This window comes from Notechis scutatus, chromosome Z (genome assembly GCF_049901735.1).
Source record: "Notechis scutatus isolate UNSWTSFEM ecotype Mainland chromosome Z, rNotScu1.2, whole genome shotgun sequence".
In the NCBI taxonomy this organism is placed as follows: domain Eukaryota; kingdom Metazoa; phylum Chordata; class Lepidosauria; order Squamata; family Elapidae; genus Notechis; species Notechis scutatus.
The window spans coordinates 38,405,453-38,429,934 of NC_142025.1; the positions used below are offsets into that span (position 1 = coordinate 38,405,453).

At 37.0% G+C, this 24,482-nt stretch overlaps 1 protein-coding gene across 3 annotated transcripts in view; it reads left to right on the forward strand.

Annotated features, from left to right (window-relative positions):
- DGKB (diacylglycerol kinase beta) overlaps positions 1-24,482 on the forward strand; it is a 306,279-nt gene that overhangs the window by 152,133 nt on the left and 129,664 nt on the right. For all 3 annotated transcript variants that reach the window (XM_026677800.2, XM_026677801.2, XM_087946837.1), the window contains one exon: positions 4,368-4,432. In XM_026677800.2, coding sequence (XP_026533585.1) covers positions 4,368-4,432 — 65 coding nt within the window. The remainder of the gene's footprint in view (positions 1-4,367; positions 4,433-24,482) is intronic.

A 24,482-nucleotide genomic window follows, 5' to 3' on the forward strand; every position in this document is an offset into this window, starting at 1 on the left:
AATCAGGGCAAAACAATAGACGCAATCTACATAGACTTCCGTAAAGCCTTTGATTCAGTGGTACACGACAAACTACTCCTAAAACTAAAATCTTACGGTATCTCTGGACACTTGCATAACTAGATAGAAGCATTCCTGTCAAACAGACAGCAAATGGTCAGAATTGGGAGCATCCTATCAAATTCTGTACCTGTCAACAGTGGTGTCCCCCAAGGCAATGTTCTAGGACCAACTCTTTTCATACTCTACATAAATGACCTCTGTGATCATATTAAGAGCAACTGCGTTCTCTTCGCTGAGGATGTAAAGCTATTCAACACCACAGACAATACTGCTACTGTCTCAAAAAGACCTTGACTATGTATCAGAATGGTCAAACAAATAGCAACTTCAAATCACAACAAATAAATGCTCTGTCTTATATATTGGCAAAAAAAATATCAGAAAATAAAATACAGGCTGAATAGTCAAGACCTTGTTGATGATCCAAACTCTGTCAAAGATCTTGGAGTACTCATCTCCAATGATCTAAGTGCTAGAGCCCACTGTAACTACATAGCCAAAAAGGCGTTAAGAGTTGTTAACCTAATCTTACATAGCTTTTTCTCTGGTAATATTACACTAATAACTAGAGCATACAAAACATTTGCTAGACCAATATTCGAATACAGCTCATCAGTCTGGAACCCACATTACGTATCTGATATTAACACAGTTGAGAAAGTCCAGAAATATTTCACAAGAAGAGTTCTCCACTCCTCTACTCGTTGCAGAATACCTTATGCCACCAAACTTGAAATTCTAGACCTAGAAAACCTAGAACTGCGCCACCTTCAGTCTGATCTAAGTATAGTATATACATTGCAATGTCCTACCTGTCAATGAATACTTCAGCTTCAACCATAACAATACAAGACCAAACAATAGATACAAACTCAAGGTTAATCGCACCAAACTTGATTGCAGGAAATACGACTTCAGCAACAGAGTGGTCAATGTCTGGAATATTCTACTGACTCTGTGGTTTCTTTCCCAAACCCCCAAAACTTTAACCTTAGACTGTCTACTATTGACCTCACCCCTTTCCTAAGAGGTCTGTAGGGGGCGTGCATAAGCACACCAACGTGCCTACCATTCCTGTCCTATTGTTTCTTTTATTTTTATTTTATTTTTCTTATATGTATCCATGTATTCATAACTATGTTTTTACTTATACCTATTATCTTGTAAGCAATTGACAAACCAAATAAATAAATAAAATAAAAATAAACATGCAAGTTGATTACCAAGTGCCCGAATTGCAATTGTATGATCACAGGGTGATATTTTGTAACTTGGAGATGGATTCCTAAGTCACTTTTTATGAGGCTGTCATAACCTTGAACCATTGTTAAATGAATAGCTGCGAATTGATAATAATCTGTTTAAAAAAGTCAAGAAGTTTATCACCTGAATGTCCACCCATTTTGCTGAGAGTTGCCCATAATTTTTATTTGAATATATATTTCTCACATAAAAAAGAGCAGATGTATGAATGCACCATTGTGGCTACCATCATTCTTTTTTAACTATTTCCCATAGATATCCGATCCAACTTATCATTGTTATTAAGATTATTTGTGTTTATAGCGCAATACTTTATAATAATTGAAATTATGTTTATTAATATTACTTGGCAATATTAACAATTTCATTAATGATTATATCATGACAGACAATTAGAAAAAATTAAAATGGTTATAATATTATTGAAGTTATAGTTTTATTGTTGATATATTAAAATTATATATATTTTTTAAAATTCAGGATCAAATGTTTATGTATGTATATATTTAAACAGCAACAGTTGGCTTAATATTTTTGCATAACATAATAGAATCTGCCTGCTTTACTATTTTTATTTGGGAATTTTCTACTATGAAAAGATAACAAACAATTATTTTTTTTAATTATTTGAATATTAAATTGTTATTGGGAAGTATTTTATATAACTTAATTATTTAGTCAAAACAGATATTCATAAAAATATTTCACTGACAGGATACATGCAAATCATGTAGCAGGCAGATATTTCCACAGCTTAAATAAAGTATTTGCTTAAGCTGCTTTCCCAAATCTCCTGTCCATTTATGTATCAACCATAAATTGTGGCTGCTTTCTTTTGACAAATATAATAACAAAAACAGCACTTTAAAAATGAATAACCTAAATTATTTTTCTTCATATCGACAATTAATGTTTGCTTAGTGTTAATGGGAAATGGAAGCCACTTCCACAAAATATCTGGTTTCCTTCCAGTCATATTTTAAGTGTTTAAATGTATATAAGTACAAAGGTGGAGTATTTAAAATCAAAGACTCCCCAGAATTCTTTTCATTTTGAACTGTGATTCTAATTGAAGAACAACTTACCAACATCAATGGACCATAAGGTATATAAAAAAGCAAATAAGAATTTAATAAAACTATTTCCAAGTAAAACATTATTAATTTTAAAGAAGTGGACAAATAACATTCTTATAGAGCCTACAGTTTTTTTAAAAAAATAAAATAAAAAAAATTAACAGCTTTTTTGTCCTCTTTTTACCGTATCACATTTTAAGAAGTGAAATTAATAATCACAGTATGCGGGTATTATTTTTGATTTGTTGGGAGGCCATTCAGACTTGTACTTGATTCTGGAATATGAATCAGAAAAATAGTCTCCCATTTGCTAACATGGGAGCAATATAAAAATTCAATTGAAACTATAACTTTTTAAAAATGTTTAATCAGATCCGTATAAATGTTGCAGATAAGTTAAAGCATGTTAAAGGAATGAATCAGAACACATTTCACAGAAATTGGTGCAGAGGTTTTTAAATTTGACTCCGAGAAGAGCTTCTCACCTTGCTTATTAAAATATATATGCGCTTCTTGCTTTTTATAAGAGCAACTTGAAACATAGTGCAAAGGTAGTTTGTTATAAGTTGGAAGTGTATACTCCTAGACATATATTGCTGTCTTGATATGTTATGGTTTTATACAGTTCTTTTCCAAGAAAATAACTCCCTCAAATCAGTGTCTATTCATTAAGCATACCTAATCCTGTGTCAATGTAATCTGACTATTCCTGCCTTCCACAGGTTCAGAAGTATTCATGTAGTAGATACAAAAGAAAATACTATTTAGACGGGCAAGAAACAGAAGACATATAACTATAAGGTTTATATTTTGTAATAGTTAAATTATTAAACGAAGACTGAAAATACCTAGAATTTTCAGCAAAGAGCCATGGAAAGATACATGGATTCAAGAACAAGAGTATAAAAAAATTTAAATGGAAATGGGTTGATAACATTTCTTCTGGCAAGAAGAATTGATGGCAGGTGGACTAAGGCAGTCGTAGAGTGGATCCCACTTGATAAAAAGCATCCATGAAAGAGACCTTAAAACAAGATGTATCTACTATTTCATTTCCTTTATTTAGTTCTTCTCTACTAAGTGATAATAAATCAAGAGATTAAAGACTTGATTCTCTCATATCTTTCACTACCACTTCAAAGAAAAAGTTGCCCACAAGATAGTCAGGAAATTCTTTGAAGGACCAAGCAGAGTTTAATTTCCTTATCATCCATGAGAGACCAAGTTTCTCAGCATTGTGACTTCATATATTATCTGCTGTTTGCTTCTGGATGACATTGTCGACATTCTTGTTTGGTTGTACATGTGAGAATTGTCAGGAAAGCTAGCCAAAGAACTGAAAAAAAAACCAAGATGACAGAAGAGGAGACAAACATGGAAAGAATGAATTGCCTTTCATGCAAACCCTAATCAGACTAAAGAGATATGAACACTGCATGAGCAACACTAATTTAGTTCTAAATAATTTTTTGCATGTTGAATCAAATTGAGGAGAACATATTTAATAAATGATATTCTCTTTTTTTTCTGGATCCTTTCATATATTTATGTGATTTATGACACAGTCTTATCATTCTTTCTTGTTTTGCCATTTTGTATAAGTTTTGAATTTGGTTAATTTTTTTTAATACTTAAATATTGCATATTGTGTTTTAATGACACTATACAATAATTTACCAATATTTATTTTAAGAGCTACATTAAAATGCACACACATACACACACACACACCTCATATTTATATCCACCCAGAAGTAGATATAAATCCAGGGTGGCATACAAAAATAAAGTAAAACCACAATATAAAAACAAAAATTTCATTATTGGAGAAATGGTACAAAATCTCAAAATAATAAATAATGTCCAGGGAGTATTTTCCATATTTAGTGAATAGCTTTGTTAAAAAAATATTTTGTATTTTGCAATGCATCCACAATAATATTTTATTTGTAAAATTTCTTTTAGGATGCTTCAATTGCTCACAGATTTCACATTATGCGAGAAAAACATCCAGAGAAGTTCAATAGCAGGTGAGAACCTATTCTGCCCCCCCTTTTTTTCTTTATATGAATGGAATGAATTATTTTAAAGTAGCAATGATCTATGCCAGATAAAGAAAATTGTGATTTTTGTCACAAAAATAAATTCATATTATCATGACGCTTTTCATTATGCCCCACCAGTACTCCTGTCACTTTTATTTCTGTTTTGATTTAATCAATCTTTGCATATTTACAATATAAATATTTTCTTTTGAGTTTGCTTTTGGAAATGTGGGCTTTGTAATATGAGCACAATTTTCAATATTACAAGTATGTAGCTTAATAAATTTAATTTGGTTTGCCAGGTTAGAGAAGGCTAGTTTGTGAGATAACAGGATATGATTTCTCAAGCTCTGTCTCATGGAATAGTTGGGTTTAATATTTTCTGTAAGACATTCAGATAAATAAGAAGAACTTTAAGCATTAATATTATTAACATTTTCATAAATTTGAATAAGTTATCATTATCTTTTGAATGATATTTATTCATTTATAGAGTTTATATAGATACCAAGCCCAACCCTCAGATCCTAGGCACCCTACAGTACAAAAAAAAAAAAAAAAACCCAGAAAAATACTCAGCAGTAGCCATGTAAAAGTTCCTCTGGCACCTCTTTTTAGGAAAAACTGATTAAACCTAAACATCTTATTTTGTAATACTAAATATTCTCTGTTACAATATGCTTACGTGTTGTGTTGAATGATTGTACCATGGCAAATCACAACCCATCTGTCAGCTCCTCCATGTTTTTCTTGCTGTAACACATAATGCTTTCTGAGCTTGAACATGCACATTTCAATAGCTTGTAAAAACTTGCCCTTTATGGCTCAGAATTTAATCCAAAGATTTTAATTAATGTCTCTGCTCTTTCTTTAGTCATGGGAGCAGATTTCTCTATTTCTCCCAGCACTATGGTATTCTGACGTTTATGCAGCATATTGTCCCCAAGAAGCCCCATGAAATTATAGCATATCCACTACTTTTAAAAATATTTTTGAAATGCTCTGCTTGTATGATAATCCATTTGATTTGCTTATGCTTTTTTAAACATGTATCATAATTATGCAAATAAAAGTTTTGTTTTGATTCTATCATAGTTTGCATTTTTAGAAATAGCATTATTCAGTCAAGTTGTTTTTCATGCCTTTGCATTAGGATGTTTGCAAAATTAAACTCATTTCCATTTTACACTTCAGTTTGGGAAAATATATGACAAGGATTTATGGTTATGGTTTTATGAAGACTGCAGTCCTTCAATGCAAGTCTCAGTGTCCAAGCTCTTATAAAATAATTTATGGTACTGAGCTGTTCAATGTTCTTTGCTTCTATACTGCTATGACCACAAATAAATATTCAAGATGCAAAAATTGAGGTAATGTCATCCTTGACAAGTATGAGGACTTGTGGAGCCTGCTTGAGCTCTCCATTTACTTATGATCTGATGTTATTGCTAATATTTTGCCAATGCAAAATTGCTGAATGCTAATGAAATATAGTAATCTACTGCCTAGGAAGAGTTACACATATTCTTTCCTACCTCTGTAATACTCTTTTCACAATAAGAAAACACAATTGAGTCACAGAACAAAATAGAAATGCATCTCCATTACATTAAGGAGTTAGTTGCAACTGTTATTCTGAGAGTAGAACTATATAGATGTCTTCTAATGTCTCAAATTTATAAACTAAATTTACTTCAGAGTAATAAATATTATTTCATTAGATTGAGTTTATATTCATGAAACAAAAATAGGAGGGGTCCCAAAAGATGATTCAAAATAATGAGTGAGACACATTGCTGACAGTGAAAGGATAGGAAACTTCTCTACCATATTTTTCTAAACTATAATAGGATACACTCTGAACTAATGAATATGATTATCAAAATGGCTCATATAGACATTATACATATTTATATTTGAGAATATGTTCTATTGAAACAAACATATACACAGTTTTCTTTTATTTCTAATTGGGATAACTTTGAACTTTGCTTTAGAGTTCTGGTCAAAGAATATAGTTTTATAATTAACACTGAAATCATTTAGCTTGAGACATTCATTTAGAAAAACATTTATTATTTCTAAGATATTCAAGCTTTCTGTGGAAAAATTACATAAGATTTCTCAGCTTATATTAGGATTCATGCTCTGTCTTATATTTTTAGCAAACTAGAGCTCTTAGAGATGAGTGATAGCATTAATGAAGAGGCCTCTATCAAATGAAAGTACCAAAAATGTGATTGTAAGAAGAAGCGTGATTGCTTGCCTTTTTGTTTTTTGTTTTGTACTAGCATTACTATTCCTCAATAATTAATGAATGAGACAGAAATACTTGGACAAAAATCTTCATTACATTTCTGAGGAAAATTAATATAATCACGTATGTTGAGAATGAAAAACTAGTTTGAATGTTGTCACCTGCTCTTTAGAAATTATTGGAAAATACAATTAATTATTATTTCATCTAGGGAATCTAATATCCAAGAGTTCAGTAAGCAGTATGGATACTACTACCCTGTTTCTCCAACAATACGGCCTCCCCCAATAGGAAGTCCCAGCATGTTTTATAGGCATGAAATGAAATTAAGCCCCTCCCCCAAATTAAGGCCTATATTAAAACATGCGAAATGGGGGGAATGGTGGGGGAGTTTGCCGTTAGGAAGTACTTTTGTTGCACACCCGGATGTTATGTCCCACCTTCTAAAATAAACAGTTAAGGCTGAAAGCAGCAGTCCTTGTAAATGATGATCAAGTTTTCTAATAGGGCGATCGACCTTCAGATGTTTTGTAGATAGCCACACTTTATCACCCACAACTAACGGAGGTGTATCTCGACGGGACCGATCTGCAAACCGCTTATAATCTTCTTTTGCCTTGTTCAATTGTTGTATCAGTAGACGGCGAACTGCGTGTAGTTCTTCCAAAAACTCTCGGGTCTCAGGAACCGGGGAATCCATCATAGTTAATGGGAAGAAACGCGGATGATAACCCATATTTGCAAAAATGGCGTGACACGGGTGGAGGTATGCTGCGAGTTGTTAAACGCGAATTCTGCTAACGGAGGTATTTCACCCAATCGTTTTGTCGCAAATTAACAAAACATCTCAAATATTGAGTAAGAATCCCAATCACCTTCTCCGTCCCGCCATCAGTTTCCGGATGGTGCGCTGACGCTAAACATACTTTCACTTGCAAAGCCGCCATTAACTGTTTCCAAAATTCTGCCGTAAACTGGACCCCACGATCAGAAACCACTCTATCAGGCAGTCCATGTAGACGGAAGATATGTTGCAAAAATAACTGAGCCGTAGTGCGGGACGATGGTAATTTCCGACAGGGAATGAAATGGGCCATTTTAGTCAACATATCCACTACCACAAGCACTGTTGTGAACCCCGATGAAGACGGTAAATGTGTCAGAAAGTCCATAGAGATCGCTCCCCATGGTCTACTTGGAGTCGGCAAGGGTTGCAAAAGTCCAGGAGGTGCACCGGATGCTGCTTTCGCTTGCCTACATTGAACGCAAAGAAGCGACGTGAAGAAGACACATCATGACGAACTCGAGGCCACCAAAAAGTCCGAGTGACCAAATGCAAGGTCTTGTGTAATCCAAAATGACCAGCGGCTGGGTTATCATGACATTGTGTCATGATGAGAGCCCTCAACGGTCTGGTAGGCACATATAATAAACCCCGATATCGAAGCAGATCGTCTTCAAAAGACCATGGAGAAGTTGGGCCAATGTCCTCCCGTCTCTGCTGCGTCCCACGCATCCAAACGTTGCGCCTCTCGTAGTTGGGCCCGTAAATCCACCGGTTCCTGCAGTACGGCTAGAGATTCGGTGGTAACACTGTCCGTAAAGGAAGAGGATCTTCGGCACAAGTATACTCCGGTTTCCGAGATAATGCATCCGCCCTCCGGTTCTGACCACTTGGAGCGTAAGTAACCGAGAAATTAAATCTGGCAAAAATAACGACCAACGAATCTGCCTTTGATTCAATTTCCTAGCCGTGGTCAAATGTTCCAGGTTCCTATGATCTGTCCGAACCTCCACCTTGTGTCGAGCTCCCTCCAAATGATGTCTCCAAGTCTCAAAAGCAACCTTAATAGCTAACAACTCTTTTTCCCAAATGGTATAGTTGCGTTCCGAAGCTGTAAGCTTCCTAGAATAATAAGCACAAGGAAACAAAAGAGCGCCATCCTCCGAAGCTTGTAACAGCACTGCTCCGATAGCGACATTAGAAGCATCTGTCTCGACCACAAATGGGCGATCCGGATCAGGATGCTTCAATATGGGTTCAGTTATAAATGCTTTTTCAAAGTGTCAAAAGCCTGTTGTTGTGGAGGCCCCCACACAAATGGAACCTTCTTACAAAGAAGCTGGGTTATGGGATCCATTATCTTCGCAAAACCTGGAATGAAAGTCCGATAATAGTTGGCAAATCCTAAAAGTCGTTGCACATCTTTAACCCGACGAGGAGCTTCCCAACTACACAACGCCTCAACCTTTTTGGGGTCCATAGCAATGCCCACAGGAGAAATAATGTGTCCCAAGAATTCGATGAGACGACTGAAAAAAGAAACATTTTTCTAATTTAGCATAAAGTTTATGTTCCCGAAGACGCTGAAGCACTTGACGCACCTGCTGAAGATGTTGCTCTTTAGATTTTGAATAAATCAAAATGTCGTCCAAATATATGACAACAAACTTATCCAATATGTCTCGAAAGATATCGTTCATTAAATGTTGAAATACAGCAGGAGCGTTGGTCAAACCAAATGGCATAACGGTGTACTCGAAATGACCATAACGAGTGCCAAAAGCCGTCTTCCACTCGTCTCCCTTACGCATCCGAACCAAATTGTAAGCTCCACGTAAGTCAAGTTTCGTGAAAATTGTAGCTTCCCGTAACCGCTCCAACAATTCGGAGATGAGCGGTAAAGGATAGCTATTTCTCACAGTGATAGCATTTAAGCGTCTATAGTCACAACAAAGACGAAGTTCTCCCGACTTCTTCTTGACAAAGAGAACGGGTGCTGAAAGAGGGGATGACGAAGGTCGAATAAATCCCGAGCTAGATTTTTATTCAAAAATTCTCGAAGTGCAACTAGTTCAGGCTCAGACAAAGAATACAACCTCCCCTTTGGTAATGGGCGTCCGGTATCAAATCCACGGGACAGTCGTAAACACGATGTGGTGGTAATTGATCTGCCTCCTGTTCACTGAAAACATCGGGAAATCCGACAGCTCTGAAGGAATCGAGGCAGCAGAAGCGACAATATGTTGGCCTGCGCAGACATGTCTCAGGTGGTCCACACATTGCAGGCTTGGAAAAGAAACAGCGTTCTGCGCCCAAGCCACCAACGGATCGTGTAGACGCAGCCAGGATACTCCGAGCACCAAAGGAAGATGGAGGTTCGAAGTGATATAAAAACTTATCGCCTCCTCGTGATCCCCAATACGCATACGCAGTGGTTGGGTGGCAAAGCGAATAGGTCCCGACTTGAGTTCGCGCCCATCTACGGTTTCCACCTGCATGGGGGGATTCACAGGCACTAAAGGAACTTTGAAATGTTTTACAAAATCATAATCCATAAAGCTAGTCGTAGCCCCTGAATCCACCAGTGCCACGGCAGGATTCCCTCCTTCCGAGATTGCAAGAATATGCGAGTGTCCAAAAGTAAATGTCGAGGAGGGCCAGAATTAACTTCAGCAATTTGAGATGAAAGTGAATACTGTGCCCGACCTAGGGTTTCCCTGAGGTCGGGCCTACCCGTTTCCCGACGGACCAGCAATGGGTTTTGATACAGGTCCACGAGTCCCCTTCCGAGTGCAGGAATTTGCAAAATGTCCCGAACCCCGCAATAAAGGCACAAACCTTCCTGAAATCTTCTCGATCGTTCCTGAACTGTTAAGCGAGGCGGAGTGCGCCTATCTCCATCGGCTCCTCTGCTGGAATTCTGGATTGGAAAACCCTCATAGACGGGGTGCGTGAGCGAGGAAACACAGGTGGCTCTGCAACGGTCCGTTTACACCCACGATGTTGTAGGCGAGCTTCAATACGTAAGCATTGAGTAATCAATGTGTCCAAAGTTGAAGCACGCTCTGCATGAATTAGTTCATCCTTGATAATGTCGGACAAACCCTCTTGGAATGCTGCCATGTGAGCTGGTTCATTCCAGGTGGAGTCCATACACAACAAGCGAAATTCTGCAACGTATTCTTGCAATGAGTGTTTACCTTGAATAATATCCCTCAATTTTCTGTCCACAGTTTGAGATTTAATTGGATTCTCAAACATAACGTTCATCTGTTGAATAAACCCCTGAAATCGTCCAGTAATGGACTATCTTGTACTAATAAGGGAGTAGCCCATTTGGCAGCCTGCCCGGTTAACAAACTAATAATAAAGCCAATTTTAACTCGATCGGTTGGAAAATCCTCCGGCCTCACAGAAAAATACAATTGGCACTGACCCAAAAATGTTGAAAACATGTCCGTTTGCCCAGAAAATTTATCTGGCATAGCTATCGAATTTTTCTCACAGGGGTGCAGGGGAACTCCAGCTGCAGCTGAAACAGTTTGAGAATTGGCAGCGAGCGATAATAATTGTGTTACCTGATTTTGAAGGGATACGTTGCTCTGAAGTAATTGATTTATTTGCATCTGTTGCTGCTCCACCAATTGTTGCATTTGAGTTGAATCCATCGTTGCAAAGATGGTCTGTTGGGTCCGGAACAAAAATGTTATGTCCCACCTTCTAAAATAAACAGTTAAGGCTGAAAGCAGCAGTCCTTGTAAAGAAAGGCAGCAAACAGGAAAATGTTATGTTCCACCTTTTAAAGTAAACAGATAAGGCTGAAAGCAACAGTCCTTGTAAAGAAAGGCAGCAAACAGGAATTTTCACAGATAGCTCCAATAAGTAAAAGTTCCAACGAACTAAATCCAAGACTCAACAAGATTCTTCAGATCAAAATCTTTCACAAAATAATTCCAATAAGTAGAAGTTCCAACGAATTAAATCCAAATCCCAACAAGATATTTCAGATCAAAATCCTCCAAACTGTGCTCTTCAGTTCTCCTTGCAAATAGACACTTTGTTCCGGACAAAGTGCAAAGTCATATCTCTCCCTTTATAGAGTAACTAATTAGTCTAATTGCTGGTCTGCTCTCCTACTGTATCCTCGTTGGTTCCTCCTTGTCAGGAGACGTCTTGTCCTGACATCTACCCAGCAATCATCCAAATTATCATCTTCTTCACCTGAAGATATCATTGGTTCCTCATTATCACCCGTTCCCGGCTGACCACCTAATTGAAGGGTGGAGGAGTTTGAAGGTTCAAGCCGATCTTGCAAATCAAATGCATTCATCTCCTCCTCATCGTTAGAACTTGCTGATTCATATAAGTCCTCCTCGCTGGAGCTGTCATTCAAAAAACCTGTAGCAGATGCCGGAATCACAACACCCGGATATGGTGCTGCCTGCGTTGACCCCGATACGAAGTGCCCCACCAACGCCGAGGTCAACATCCAAGCCGTCACCGCCCGCCCGAAGATGCAAGGGGGGGAATTAAGTCACCCCTGAAAAGATGGCCTAGCCATTTTTTCGGGGCTCAAAATAAAATAAGACCCAGCCTTATTATATGAGAAACACGGTATATGCAGCTGTTTCTCAGTGATATAGATACTTTAGTTCAAGTTTAGTTCATCTAAATTACCCACGTAGAAGAGAGATACTTAAGTAGATGGCATCACTGCCTACATTTCCACTCATGGCAATTGCAAAAAAAAGCAGCAGAGGGTTAGTCATGGTGCTGAAACACGCCTTTCATTGAAGTTGTTTTGTTACTTAACATAAAACAACAAATAATACATTTGAGCAACTGAGGCAGAAAATCTCATAAGGCTTTCTTCCAGAAAAACTAAATTTTAATTCAAGTTGGGATGCTTTAGTGCAGAGGTCACCATTCGGTGGTCTGCACACCACTGGTGGTCTGCGAGAAAATTTTGGTGGTCCGCAGTACACCCGGGTGGACAAGCTGCTCCAGGATGACCAATGGGCAGTGCTATGACTAGAGCTCTGGAATATGAGATCAGCCAGGCAGCTCATGGTGGGGCTGGAAATTTCAGCCATATAGGGTGGTATGTGCAACTTGCAACTTTGTAGGTAGTGCAACATGCAAGGAGTAGCACAGCCCTCATGGCCAGAATGAGGTAATGGTGCTGTTGCAGCAAGGGGTGGTGGTGGCGCAGGCGGGCAGAAGCAATGGGTGTTGGCAATCAGGAGGATGTTCCTGAGGAGCCTGTGCTGGGTTTGAGTGAGAGCAGGATGATTCATGGAAGAGCAGCACAGGTGACTTGGGAGTAAGAATGCTAATTAATGGCCCCTCCCTCTAGGGAATATAAGCCTGGTTTCACATGCAAAGGCAAAAGTTTGAAGGAGTTAGTGTGATGATTACAGGCTCTGATTTATTGGAGTAATTGGCTGCAAGCCATCTGTTATCTACAAAGAGGGTTATTTGTGGAATAAAGCCGTGAACATTTCAGTTTTGGAGTTTATCTGTGTTTGCTTTTGGAAACTTTGGCTGAATCAGAAGAGGGAGAGGGAGGGAGAGAGTAACACAGACCTATTTCCCATAGAAAAGAAAACACTGGGAGCTACAAAACCTGGGTAGGTGTGGTGGTGGTGGGTCATGTAACTGGGTGGGAGTGAGTGATGTTGAGTTGGCCACTCCCACCCAGGTTGTATGGCTCCCAGTGTTTTGTTTTCTGTGGGAAACAGGCCCAAATGACTCCTTGAGTGTTTAAGATTGCAGAAACAGGTTGCCAAGCTATATGCCTGAGGGACCCGATCCCATCACTGGAAGGTCAGGTGCTTTAGCAAGTGGCAGCTGAATTCATATTATTGGTCAGTGGGATTTCAAATTATGAATTTAGTGGTCCCTGTGGTCCAAAAGGTTGGTGACCCCTGTTTTAGTGACATTTTTCCCAATAAAGCCTATGGATTAACCAATTAATTGTATCTCAATGAGTTAGTGGGCTAGGCAATTGACAGTTCAGTTGTTGTTTATATTGTTGATAGATTTCTGAAGGAAGTTTGATTTGATTTGATTCAATCAATAGAGGAAATTGATTAATTGATTATATGCTGTCAGATCATTGTCAGTTCTTAGGAAGCACATTTATTTTTTCATGACAATCTGTCCCTAATCTGGTCCTCCAACCGTGCACACATCATCACTGTAACTGAGTCCCACAACTTCTCTAGACAGATAGCTCTTTGCATAATATGTCTGAATTAAGATATTTTAAGTCCTGTCATGTGTCTCAAATGAAAACTCTGGGTAAATTTGTTTGTGATCCATTAACTCATTTTAGTGACTATCCCTGATATTCTGAGAATTTTCTCAAACACCGAAGTTCGGATATGTCAGTACTCTTCCTATCCTGCCACTTTGATATTCAGGTTTTGGTTTATAAAGTGCTATAGGGATACTATGATGTTTGTCTAGATAAATACATATCTGAGATTTGAATATATTCTTCAAAGTCTTTGTGGCTGTTCTTCCAAGTGCTGGCTGGTGGCATATGCAATCCCAGTCCATTTCAATTTACTGATGCATTAGATGTCAATATGTAGTCATTTCATTTCATCTTTCATTGTATTGAGTTTCTCTCTTCATGCTCCTTATGGTCCATATTCCTAATGTAATTCTGTCTTTGCACCTTCAGTTTTTCTTTTCTTGTATGGCAAATCAGGAACTAAACCTTTTGAAGGTTTTAATCTAGTAATTTCACACCTACCATTAGTAGTCAGTCCATCTTGTGCTGGTGATGTTCAGTGCAACCTGACTTGAGGGGGCCATCAACATTTTGTCATTTTGTATTTATTCTCTATTTGATTTTCGTAATGAAAATTCTGGAGTGATTGGCTATTCTCCTCCCATTCAAAATCAATTATGCCTTTGTCATTGTCACTAAAGTCATAATCTTGCCTTCAGCAACATTCTATATGCTACTGCCTAAAATAGGTGATTATTTGCTTTATCTGATCACTTAGGATAGATGATAGATAGGTAGAGAGAGAGAGAGAGAAAGAGACAGACAAACAGGAAAACATACAGATAGACACAGAGATAGAGACAAAGAGACAAGAAAGAGAGAGGGAGACTTCATTTTCTGCAGTAGGTATATCATATATGACTTCTTTTTTGATTGCAGTAAAGCAACATATCTAGCTATATTGTGTCTGTGGAGCTTTTACCATAAAGCTTGATGAGTGCAGCATTCAAAATTTGGAATGTCAAGGTTTATTACTGTGTGTAGTATGAAGTCTGACGTGTTAATACATACATTTCTATGCCCTTTTCATTTTTAATTCTTCCTTTACATATTCTCATAATTCTTTTAATGGACTTTAACCACACAAGAATTAATAAAGACAAAGTTTTGGATGAGGTAGGATGTCAGCTTTTATTATAAAGTTAAATCAATACCTAGTTAATGCCCATGGTTTAGTGTTTAATAAAGTAAAGTAAAAACTGATAAGCTGTTTAATGTAGCAAGAAAATGCTATTAAATCAGGCGTATTGTTTGAAATTCAAAGCCTCTATTTTAGAGTAGTTCTTTTTCATAGAACATTATATCCTTTGACAACTTAAGATAATATAAAAAGTTCCTTTATGTATGCTCTTTAGGATTAATGAAATTAACCTCACTACACAGAGTTATGTACAGAGTGGATTCTGGCAGACAGTGTTTCGGTGTCATCCCTTTGTTTCCTGATCATCCTCAGACTCCATAAGAAAACTCCATAATAAGACTATTCTTATTAAGATAGATTATTGTAACATAATTTTGCAACCTGGACTGTGTTTCCATTCTTTCTTTCTTATATTCCGAAGAATCAGTTTGTGCCTCTTTCTTATATATTACCTAGTTCTTAGTTCAAAGCATGCTCTTCAGCATGTTATTGTAATAACAATTTCTGAATAATTTCTTCAAGGTTATCTCCATGGTTGCCTTACATCACTAGTAAGACATCATTAGAAGGAAGATACTTTATCATCGTTTTCCTAAGGCACAATTCCAAAGCATGATGCATGTATGTTGAGTCATTCCCAATCAGCATGACTAAATGTTTGGCGTTCTAATTCAATATATCATTAGAGAAGACTGCTCTAATAATTTTTTTTAAAAAAGATAAGAATTGGGAATTGTGTTTCCACTGACAACGATAGGGAAAACATTATATAAACAGAGATTCAGGCTTTAGATGACTAAGTGCAGAAAAGGAGTCTTTTGAGTTTTATTGGTAAAGGACAATTATCAAAAAGGAAAGGATAATTAGATTTAGAAAGAGTTTGAGGGAAAAGATGAGTAAAGAAACCAAAATGAGTATCCTTGCATTATTTTAAATTTATGGAACCCAAAGGACTATACTTCCTATTTATTGTAGTTACATGTAGGTCCACCAAAATTTTGGCAGTTTGCTCACAAATTCACAATCAGATAAGACTTTGCTGCCAACCAATAAAGGGCGGCCACAGGCAATAATGAAGGAACCAGATGACTAGCTAAGAGTGAGCTATGAAGAGATATAATGATTCAAAAACAATCTTTAGATTTAACAGCAGGGTTTTTCATTGACTCCTTCCCATTTTAAGTAAATATGAATTTTCAGTTTTCCAAGTTCATGCAGTGAAATATTTAAGAAATATACTTTACGAAGTGATGATAATTATACTTTGGATAAGTACCACTTTTAGGAATATGCCCACATATTTTGCAAACTAATTGGCTCTAACAAAACATGTTTCATTCTCTGTGAAATTCCTGAGTTTTATATATTCCACTTTTTATTGTGAGATGCGACATTAATCTTGTACTTTTAAAGTACAAGAGTGTAACTAGCAAAAACATCCTTCAAAATGTGTTTTCATGAGGCATGCACCATCTTGTATGCCTCTATAAATAACATCTGAATCTGGACTAAGTTTTGATTTTACAAATTGGATGTATTTTATATGTTATGCATGTATTAGAAAGTTTCATACAGTATTGAATAAATGAGAACTATAAATCTTATTATTAATGTTTTTCCTTCAAGAGGGAGCATTAAAAGTCTGAAAATTAAGTTTTCACAGTTTAATGTAACAGGAATAAAATACTACATTGTAAAGGAAAATCCTGATTTTTCATTTGTTCAAAACTGATAACAAAATTTTTATGATTGAAATAAATATTTTAAATGGATTGACTTCTATAAAACAAATATCTTTCAGTTCTTTAGTTCTTATGTTTTTTTATGTAGAAATGTATACAAAGAGAAATAAATAAAATTATTTGAAGTGTTGCAATGGAAGAAAAATGGATTCTAAGAACATTCGTTGAGTTTCATGGGATTCATATTAAATTTTAAAAATATATGGACTTAATATTGGAATTGTTAGCAGTTAAGCTTTGAGGGAAATTCGGCTACCTTTCAGACTTATAGCTTTCAAATATTACTGCATTTTGTTTGGAAGTTAAACAAGACCTTCATCAAGAGCCTACTCTCTATACCAGATATATAGAACAATTATTGAATACTCAATGAGGGAGTAAAGCCAAAGAAATAGGCTTTACTCAGTTCTGCCATCTAGGAGGGAAAAGGAGTTCAAGCCAATTGGCTATTGACAGCCCCTATAGAAGGACAAGCTGTCGGACGGAGAGTAGCTGGGTTTTACTTGTTTTAATAAAAGGTTGAAGTTGAATATCTGCCTCTATCTCTTCAATCTCCCACTATTCAACACAGATTAAATACATGTAGAGACATTATAGTTCTTGGAAAACAGATGGGAAAGAGATTAATATAAAATATCCAAGATTCAATGAGCAATATTTCAGTATTCATTGATATTAGATAAAATCGATTTATTTTATTTTCTAAAATGATTTCATATACTTAATATGAACATAAAGAGAAAAATGGTTACTGACAACCAGATCTTTCTTTTGTGTCCAATATGATTGGATTGTTGTTTGACAGGCACTTACCTGGGTTTGAATCTCCTTGACTGTTCAGAGCCAAAGGATTTGAAGGAGCTGGAATACAGTCTGGGCCATGCCTGTGGGGCCTGGTACATTAGGATGCTGTGAAGCAAAAGCAGCAGGCTAGAAAATGGGAATGTTTTGCTACATTGTCAAACTTATGGGTGCCTAAAGAGACTTCGAAGCAGTAGGAATAAGCCTACTGCTTCTAACAGGTTGGAGAACGGGCCAGAAAAGCATTGTTTCACCTAAGCTGCCAAACCTCCCAATGTCAGCTGCAAAAAAGCAGGCTGGAGGATGAATGGATGGAAGAGTGGAAAATGAACCATGTCTTTGGACCTGGAATGTTCGCCATACCTAAGGGCCTGTGTCAGCTGCTCTAGGAAATTTGGAGGTTAGAGAAGTGAGCTAAGGGATAGACTACTGAGTGCAATCTTTCTGTGCCAGCTTCATTTGTTTCATAGGCTGCTTCTGGCATTGTTCACACCAGCTTTGTCCAAGAGCCTGCAGTAGGCTACAGTTCTGTCAGTGGTGGGATTCAATTTTTTTTTTACTACCGGTTCTGTGGGTGTGGCCTGGTGGGCATGGCAGGGGAAGGATACTGTAAAATCTCCCGTCAGAGGTGGTATTTGCCGGTTCTCCGAACAACTCAAAATTTCCACTACCGGTTCTCCAGAACTGGTCAGAACCTGGTGAATATCACCTCTGAGCTCTAGTCACAACAGGTTTATTTATTTTTTCTTTGCACCTTTTTTGCTTCTGACTTATTTATGCTCATAGGTGTCTAGAGCTTTGGGGTATAGGCAGTGTCTAGGCCAGGAGTGGGAAAGTGGTAGCGAAGTGGGAATCTGCTGTGGACCTTTTTCTACTGTGGAGCCCATCTTATCTTCCCCCCACCATAAGCCCTAGAAAGGAATGAGAGAACAATCAAAAACATTTCAATTTGTGACTATGTGCCTCTGAAATCACTATGTGATTCCCTCCTGTGGGTGAGAACCAAAGAAGAAGATTGCTTGGGTGGAGATAAATGGGAAGGGAAAGCATGCCAATAGGTGACAATGGCTGGGAGATAGCTTAAGATGAAAACCAAGCCTATTCAAAACCTTGAATAGGGCCCAGAAGCACACCAGCAACCAACACAACTCGCATTGATCTTTAAAATCAATCTTTAAAGCATTGGGTTAGTCTAACTCAGGGGTCGCCAACCTTTTGGACCTCAAGGACCACCAAACTCATAATTTTAAATCCCGGGGACCACTAATATGAATTTTGACTGATGGTGGCTTGCTGACGTTGGTGGGAGAGAGAGAGAGAGAGAGATCTGATCTAACCTCTCTCTGTCTCTCTCTCTCTGTCTCTCTCTCTCTCACACACACACACAAACACACAGAGGCAGGGATGGGATTCAAATTTCTTAACAACAGGTTCTGTGGATGTGGCCTAATTTGTGGGTGTGGCTTAGTGGTCATGTGACTGGCTGGGCATGGCTTGTATGTAAATATTATAAATATTTATATAAATATTGAATTTTTTATAGAAAAAGAGCAACTTTTACCCAAAATCAGGCAAAGCTGGCAGGCAGATTGAGTTGCTCACAGAATCATAGATTCATTCCAAGATCTTTGAGATCGGCTACCTGAGCCTGTCACATAAAATTTGCTAGCAAGCAAACTCACAAAATTAATTCACAACACACCATGTACGTAAATATTGAATTTTTTTTATAAAAAAAGAGCAACTTTACCCAAAATTAAGCAAAGCAGGGAGGCAGATTGAATTGCTCACAGAAACACAGATTCACTTCGATAGATCTGTGTTTCTGCCATCGGCTATCTGAGTCTGAAACTGAATAATAGAACCTTCAGTCCCAAGGGAGGTTCGGCTCTGCTTAAAAGCAGAGCTGAAGATCTAAAGATTAGCTAAAAAGCAAGAAATCCGACAATTTCGTGTTTTCTTGCTAATCTAAATCTCCTCGCGCAGCAGAACAGCTGATGGTTGGAAAAAAGAAAAATAGCAACTTAGCAGGTAAGTTTGCCAGGTAAGGAGTGAGTGGATAGGGAGGGTTCCCGCGGACCATGTGGGCAGTGCAGCTTTGTGTTTCTGTGCAGCCTGGATTAATTACTTTGGCGGGGTGCTCTGGGGCGAACATTTCTCTGCGGACCACCAAAATTTTCTTGCAGACCACCAGTGGGCTGTGGCCCACCGGTTGGCGACCGCTGGTCTAACTGAAGGAGATCTCCCAATTCTATCTGCCCATTCCTCTAGATCCAGAAGGCATGCTATAAATTCTATTAGCTGGAGAGCTACATTTAGCCTTAGTTGACAGACCTTTTCTATTATGGCACCTGCTCTATAGAATATTCTTCCCTCAATATTTCATACTTTTGATTTTCTGAAGCTTTCCTAAGGCTTCCTTTTTTAGTTGTTATTTTTTTAAAAATAATAACTATGTTGATTGTTTTGGTATTTATTAATTGTATTTAGCTTTCTTGTATATATCCCAGAATCATTGTTGTGAGATTGGCAATCAATCAATAAAAAAAAATTCTCCAAAAAACATTTGGAGAAATGTTATATGTACTATGAATTATATTTCTTGTGAACCTCCTCTATAATTTCTTTGGCTTTAGGATTGCTATGATTAAAGGGATGCATTTAACCCTTTCTGTTTGTAAGCAACCTTTTATGATTATTTTTAAAATATTTTAATTTTAATTTTTTTTATTTTATTTGTCAATCGCTTACAAGATAATAGGTAAAAGTATATACATAGTTATGAATACATGAAATGGGTACATATAAGAAAAATAAAAGAAACAACAGGACAGGGACAGTAGGCACATTGGTGCGCTTATGCACGCCCCTTACAGACCTCTTAGGAAAGGGGTGAGGTCAATAGTAGACAGTCTAAGGTTAAAGTTTTTGGGGTTTGGGGAAGAAACCACAGAGTCAGGTAGAGTATTCCAGACATTGACCACTCTGTTGCTGAAGTCATATTTCCTGCAATCAAGTTTGCTGCGGTTAACCTTGAGTTTGTATCTATTATGTGCTCTTGTATTTTTATGGTTGAAGCTGAAGTATTCATTGACAGGTAGGACATTGCAATGTATGATTTTATATACCATACTTAGATCAGACCGAAGACAGTGTAATTCAAGGTTTTCTAGGTCTAGAATTTCAAGTCTGGTGGCATAAGGTATTCTACAATGAGTAGAGGAGTGGAGAACTCTTCTTGTGAAATATTTCTGGACTTTCTCAACTGTGCTAATATCAGATATGTAATGTGGGTTCCAGGCTGATGAGCTGTATTTGAGTATTGGTCTAGCAAATGTTTTGTATGCTCTTGTTAGTAGTGTGATATTACCAGAGAAAAAGCTACGTAGGATTAGGTTAACAACTCTTAATGCCTTTTTGGCTATGTAGTTACAGTGGGCTCTAGCACTTAGATCATTAGAGATGAGTATTCCAAGGTCCTTTACAGAGCTTGGATCATCAACAAGATCTTGTTGCATATAATGCTGCATATACCTTTTTGTTATTGTTGTGCCTTTGAGTCAGTGATTTCTTGCTACAAATCCCTGCAGTTTTCTTAACAAGAATTCAGAGGGTTTTCTGTTGCCTTCTTCTTAGGATTGAAATGTAGTTACTAATCTAAGGTCATCCAGTTGGCTTTGTGCCTAAGGCAGGAATAAAACTCATAGCTCTGGGTTTCTAGACTGATGCCCTTGGAAGTTGTGGGAGCACCATCACTTGAGACTTTCAAGAAGAGATTGGACTGCCATTTGTCAGAAATGGTGTAGGGTCTCCCGCTTGGGTGGGGGGTTGGACTAGATGACCTACAAGGTCCCTTCCAACTCTGATTATCTGTTTGATCTGTTTGATGCCTTAATTACTGCATACACTGTAAATAGGCAACCATTACACCTAAGCAAAAGTTGTATTTTTTTACATGCAATAAAGTTTAAGATGCCATACAGCCCATATATAATACACTGCTTTTTACTGGTTTTGGTAAAAGAAAAAAGTGTTTAGTGGTCTGGTACATTGTTACTGAATGAAAATATTCAAAAAGCTAAAATCTTGGTTTTAATATATAGCAATGTACAGTTTTTTTAAAAAATGGGACCAGAAGACCAGCTCCTTAATATAAAGAAACTTTATTTTCAGAGAAAAACATTGTTTGATAAATACAAGTTATACCAGTGTAAATGTATCATTTGCTTTTTAAAACTGTGCCTTTATTTTATATAAAGGTGAGAATTAGGTTTGCAAATTAGATAGTGTAATCAGACCACTTGTCTAGGTGCTTACTAAATTTGTTTTCTTCTGCATGTCAGATTTCTTATAATTAAAACTAATGTTTAAAAATCACTCTTTTTCACTTTTAGACAAAAAACCCCTAATTATATGTTGTGCCATCCCTAAGCATTTAACGCTCTTTAAAAGGAATATAAGAAGTGATTAAATGATAAATTTAAGAACCGTAGTTAAATTGGCAGAACACTAAATATAAAGCAATACTCATTCATCTTGTTTAATTTCTTTTGCTGCCATTATTAGTTATTCTACTTAAACTTTTCTTTTAAAAAAAATCACATCAAATTATCTTGCAGGGGCAAATTCATACTGACTTCACATGCCACTGCAAATGTGAAGTTTTATGCCAATATATATGTGACCAATTTTCTATTTTTAAACAACTTAAAGAGATTGCTAATAAATCATTGCATGTCGTATCAGTGGAATTAGTTTATCAGTCTATATTACATATAAAACCAATGTATAAAATAACAATGAGGACATAAGAACAATTCAAAATTAGCCTATAAATATTTATTTGCATATTTTTGTTTTCTTTTCAAAAATAAATTTGCCATGGTTGAAGTTTAGATGAGTGAATATTGCTACCTGATTACAGGGGATAGGAGGTTGTTCCTGGGAAGAATGGTAGAAGAACCCTGGTGATATATGCCAAAGATATATAATCCCAAAGGTATGAAAGCAATTCCAACTCCCATGCTAAAATAAGCTTGCACCTATATTGTGTGGTAGTGATATAAGAAGATCTTGGAAGCAGAATATCAATTGAAACAATACTATTTTCAAACTGTGTAATAGAAGGCACTAGTAACTTATGCCTGCATTTTATCAAGAAAACCACATGTATAGAAAATACAAAATGATTGAAGATATATTGCCAGTTCAAGAGCCCCTCAAGTCAGGTGGCATTCACCATGCCACTGAGGAGCAGCTGAGGATCTTTCAAAGTACTAATAGTATTTATTACATGGCTAGGTTAAAGGCTCCATGATATATATTTTCTGTGGATGCTGTGCAGCAAAAAGAAAAAGAAAAGAAAACAAAAATGAAAATACCAAGATTTACAAGGGAATATGAATGTAAAAACCTTAAATGGAAAGTGTCAATAGAGTGCAATATGAAATGAATCAATTCCACATTGATTAGGTATCAGCAAATTGAAATAAACTAGTCATAAATTTTTAAAGTCAGAAGATCAGACCAAAAATGAAGGGAAGGTGGTCCTTTCAAAGTTATAAATAGTTTAAAAAGAACAAATATTGTTTGTTGTTGTTAGTTGCAAAGTTGTGTCCAACCCACTGTGATCCCATGGACAACGTTTCTCCAGGCCTTTATATCCTCTGCCACCCCCTGGAGTCCATTTAAGCTCATGCCGACTGCTTCAGTGACTCCATCCAGCCACCTCATTCTCTGTCATCCCCTTCTTCTTTTGCTCTCAGTTGTTCCCAGCATTAGGCTCTTCTCCAGTGAGTCCTTCCTACCCATTAGGTGCCAAAGTATTTGAGTTTCATCTTCAGAATCTGGCCTTCTAAAGAACAGTGGGGGTTGATCACCTCTAGGATTGATCAGTTTGATCAGTTTGATCAAGGGATTTGTAGGAGTCTTCTTCAGCACTATAGTTCAAAGGCCTCAATTCTTTGGCACTTAGCCTCCTTATGGTCCAACTTTCACAGCCATACATTGTAACTGGGAAAACCCCGTGGGCAGTATCAAAAGGCAAAAAAAAAAAAAAAAAGTTTACATGTACTTAATGACTGCATGCAGGCAGTTTTTGACATATGATCACAATTGAACATATGATCACAATTGAACTCAAAATTTATGTTGCTAAATGAAATAATTGTTAAGTGAGTTTTGCCCATTTTATGACCTTTCTTGCCACAGTTGTTCTCTGCAGTTGTTAAATTACCAACAGGTTGTTAAGTGAATCTGGCTTCCTCATTTGCTTGGCAGAAGGTCACAAAGGTTATCACATTACCACAGACATTGCAACCATGGTAAATATGAACCCATTGCCAAACATCTGAATTTTGATCAGGTGACCATGGAGATGCTGCAACAGTCATCAGTGTGAAAATGACCATAAGTCACTTTTTTTCAGTGCCATTGCAACTTTGAATGGTCACTAAATGAACTGTTGTAAATCAAGGACTATCTATACTATCAGAATTGTGAACCACCCTTTAATATGGCAATTATTGAAGTTTGCACACTTACTACTTGTGCATCAGAAAAGGAGTTTCATGAATTTTATGATCTAATTCAAATTATAGTTCAAAGAAGTTTGAAGCAAAATGTGCATTGTGGCTGGAGACCCAAATGATAAAGTTGGAAACATTAAAAAGGAAAATGTAGTTGGATTGTAGGGTTTAGGAAACCAAAACGAAAGAGAGCCCACTTAACAATGTCTGCATTCCAATTATTTCTTCATAATTACATTCCCTTCAAACAATCAAAACTGCACTTGTATAAATGCATATTGCCTTATGGTGAATGTAAAAATGATACTGATTGTATTATTGCTAAAAGAATATAGAAGAGTTCAGTTCAGGTTTAACTGTGTGTGATGAGAATGACTAATCTGGATAGGGGTTGTGGTCTGTGAGGAAGGGGTCTAAAAAGTGTGTAAAAGACATTGCAGATCAGCTAAACTAAACTGATATAACATGCACTAAAACTGAAG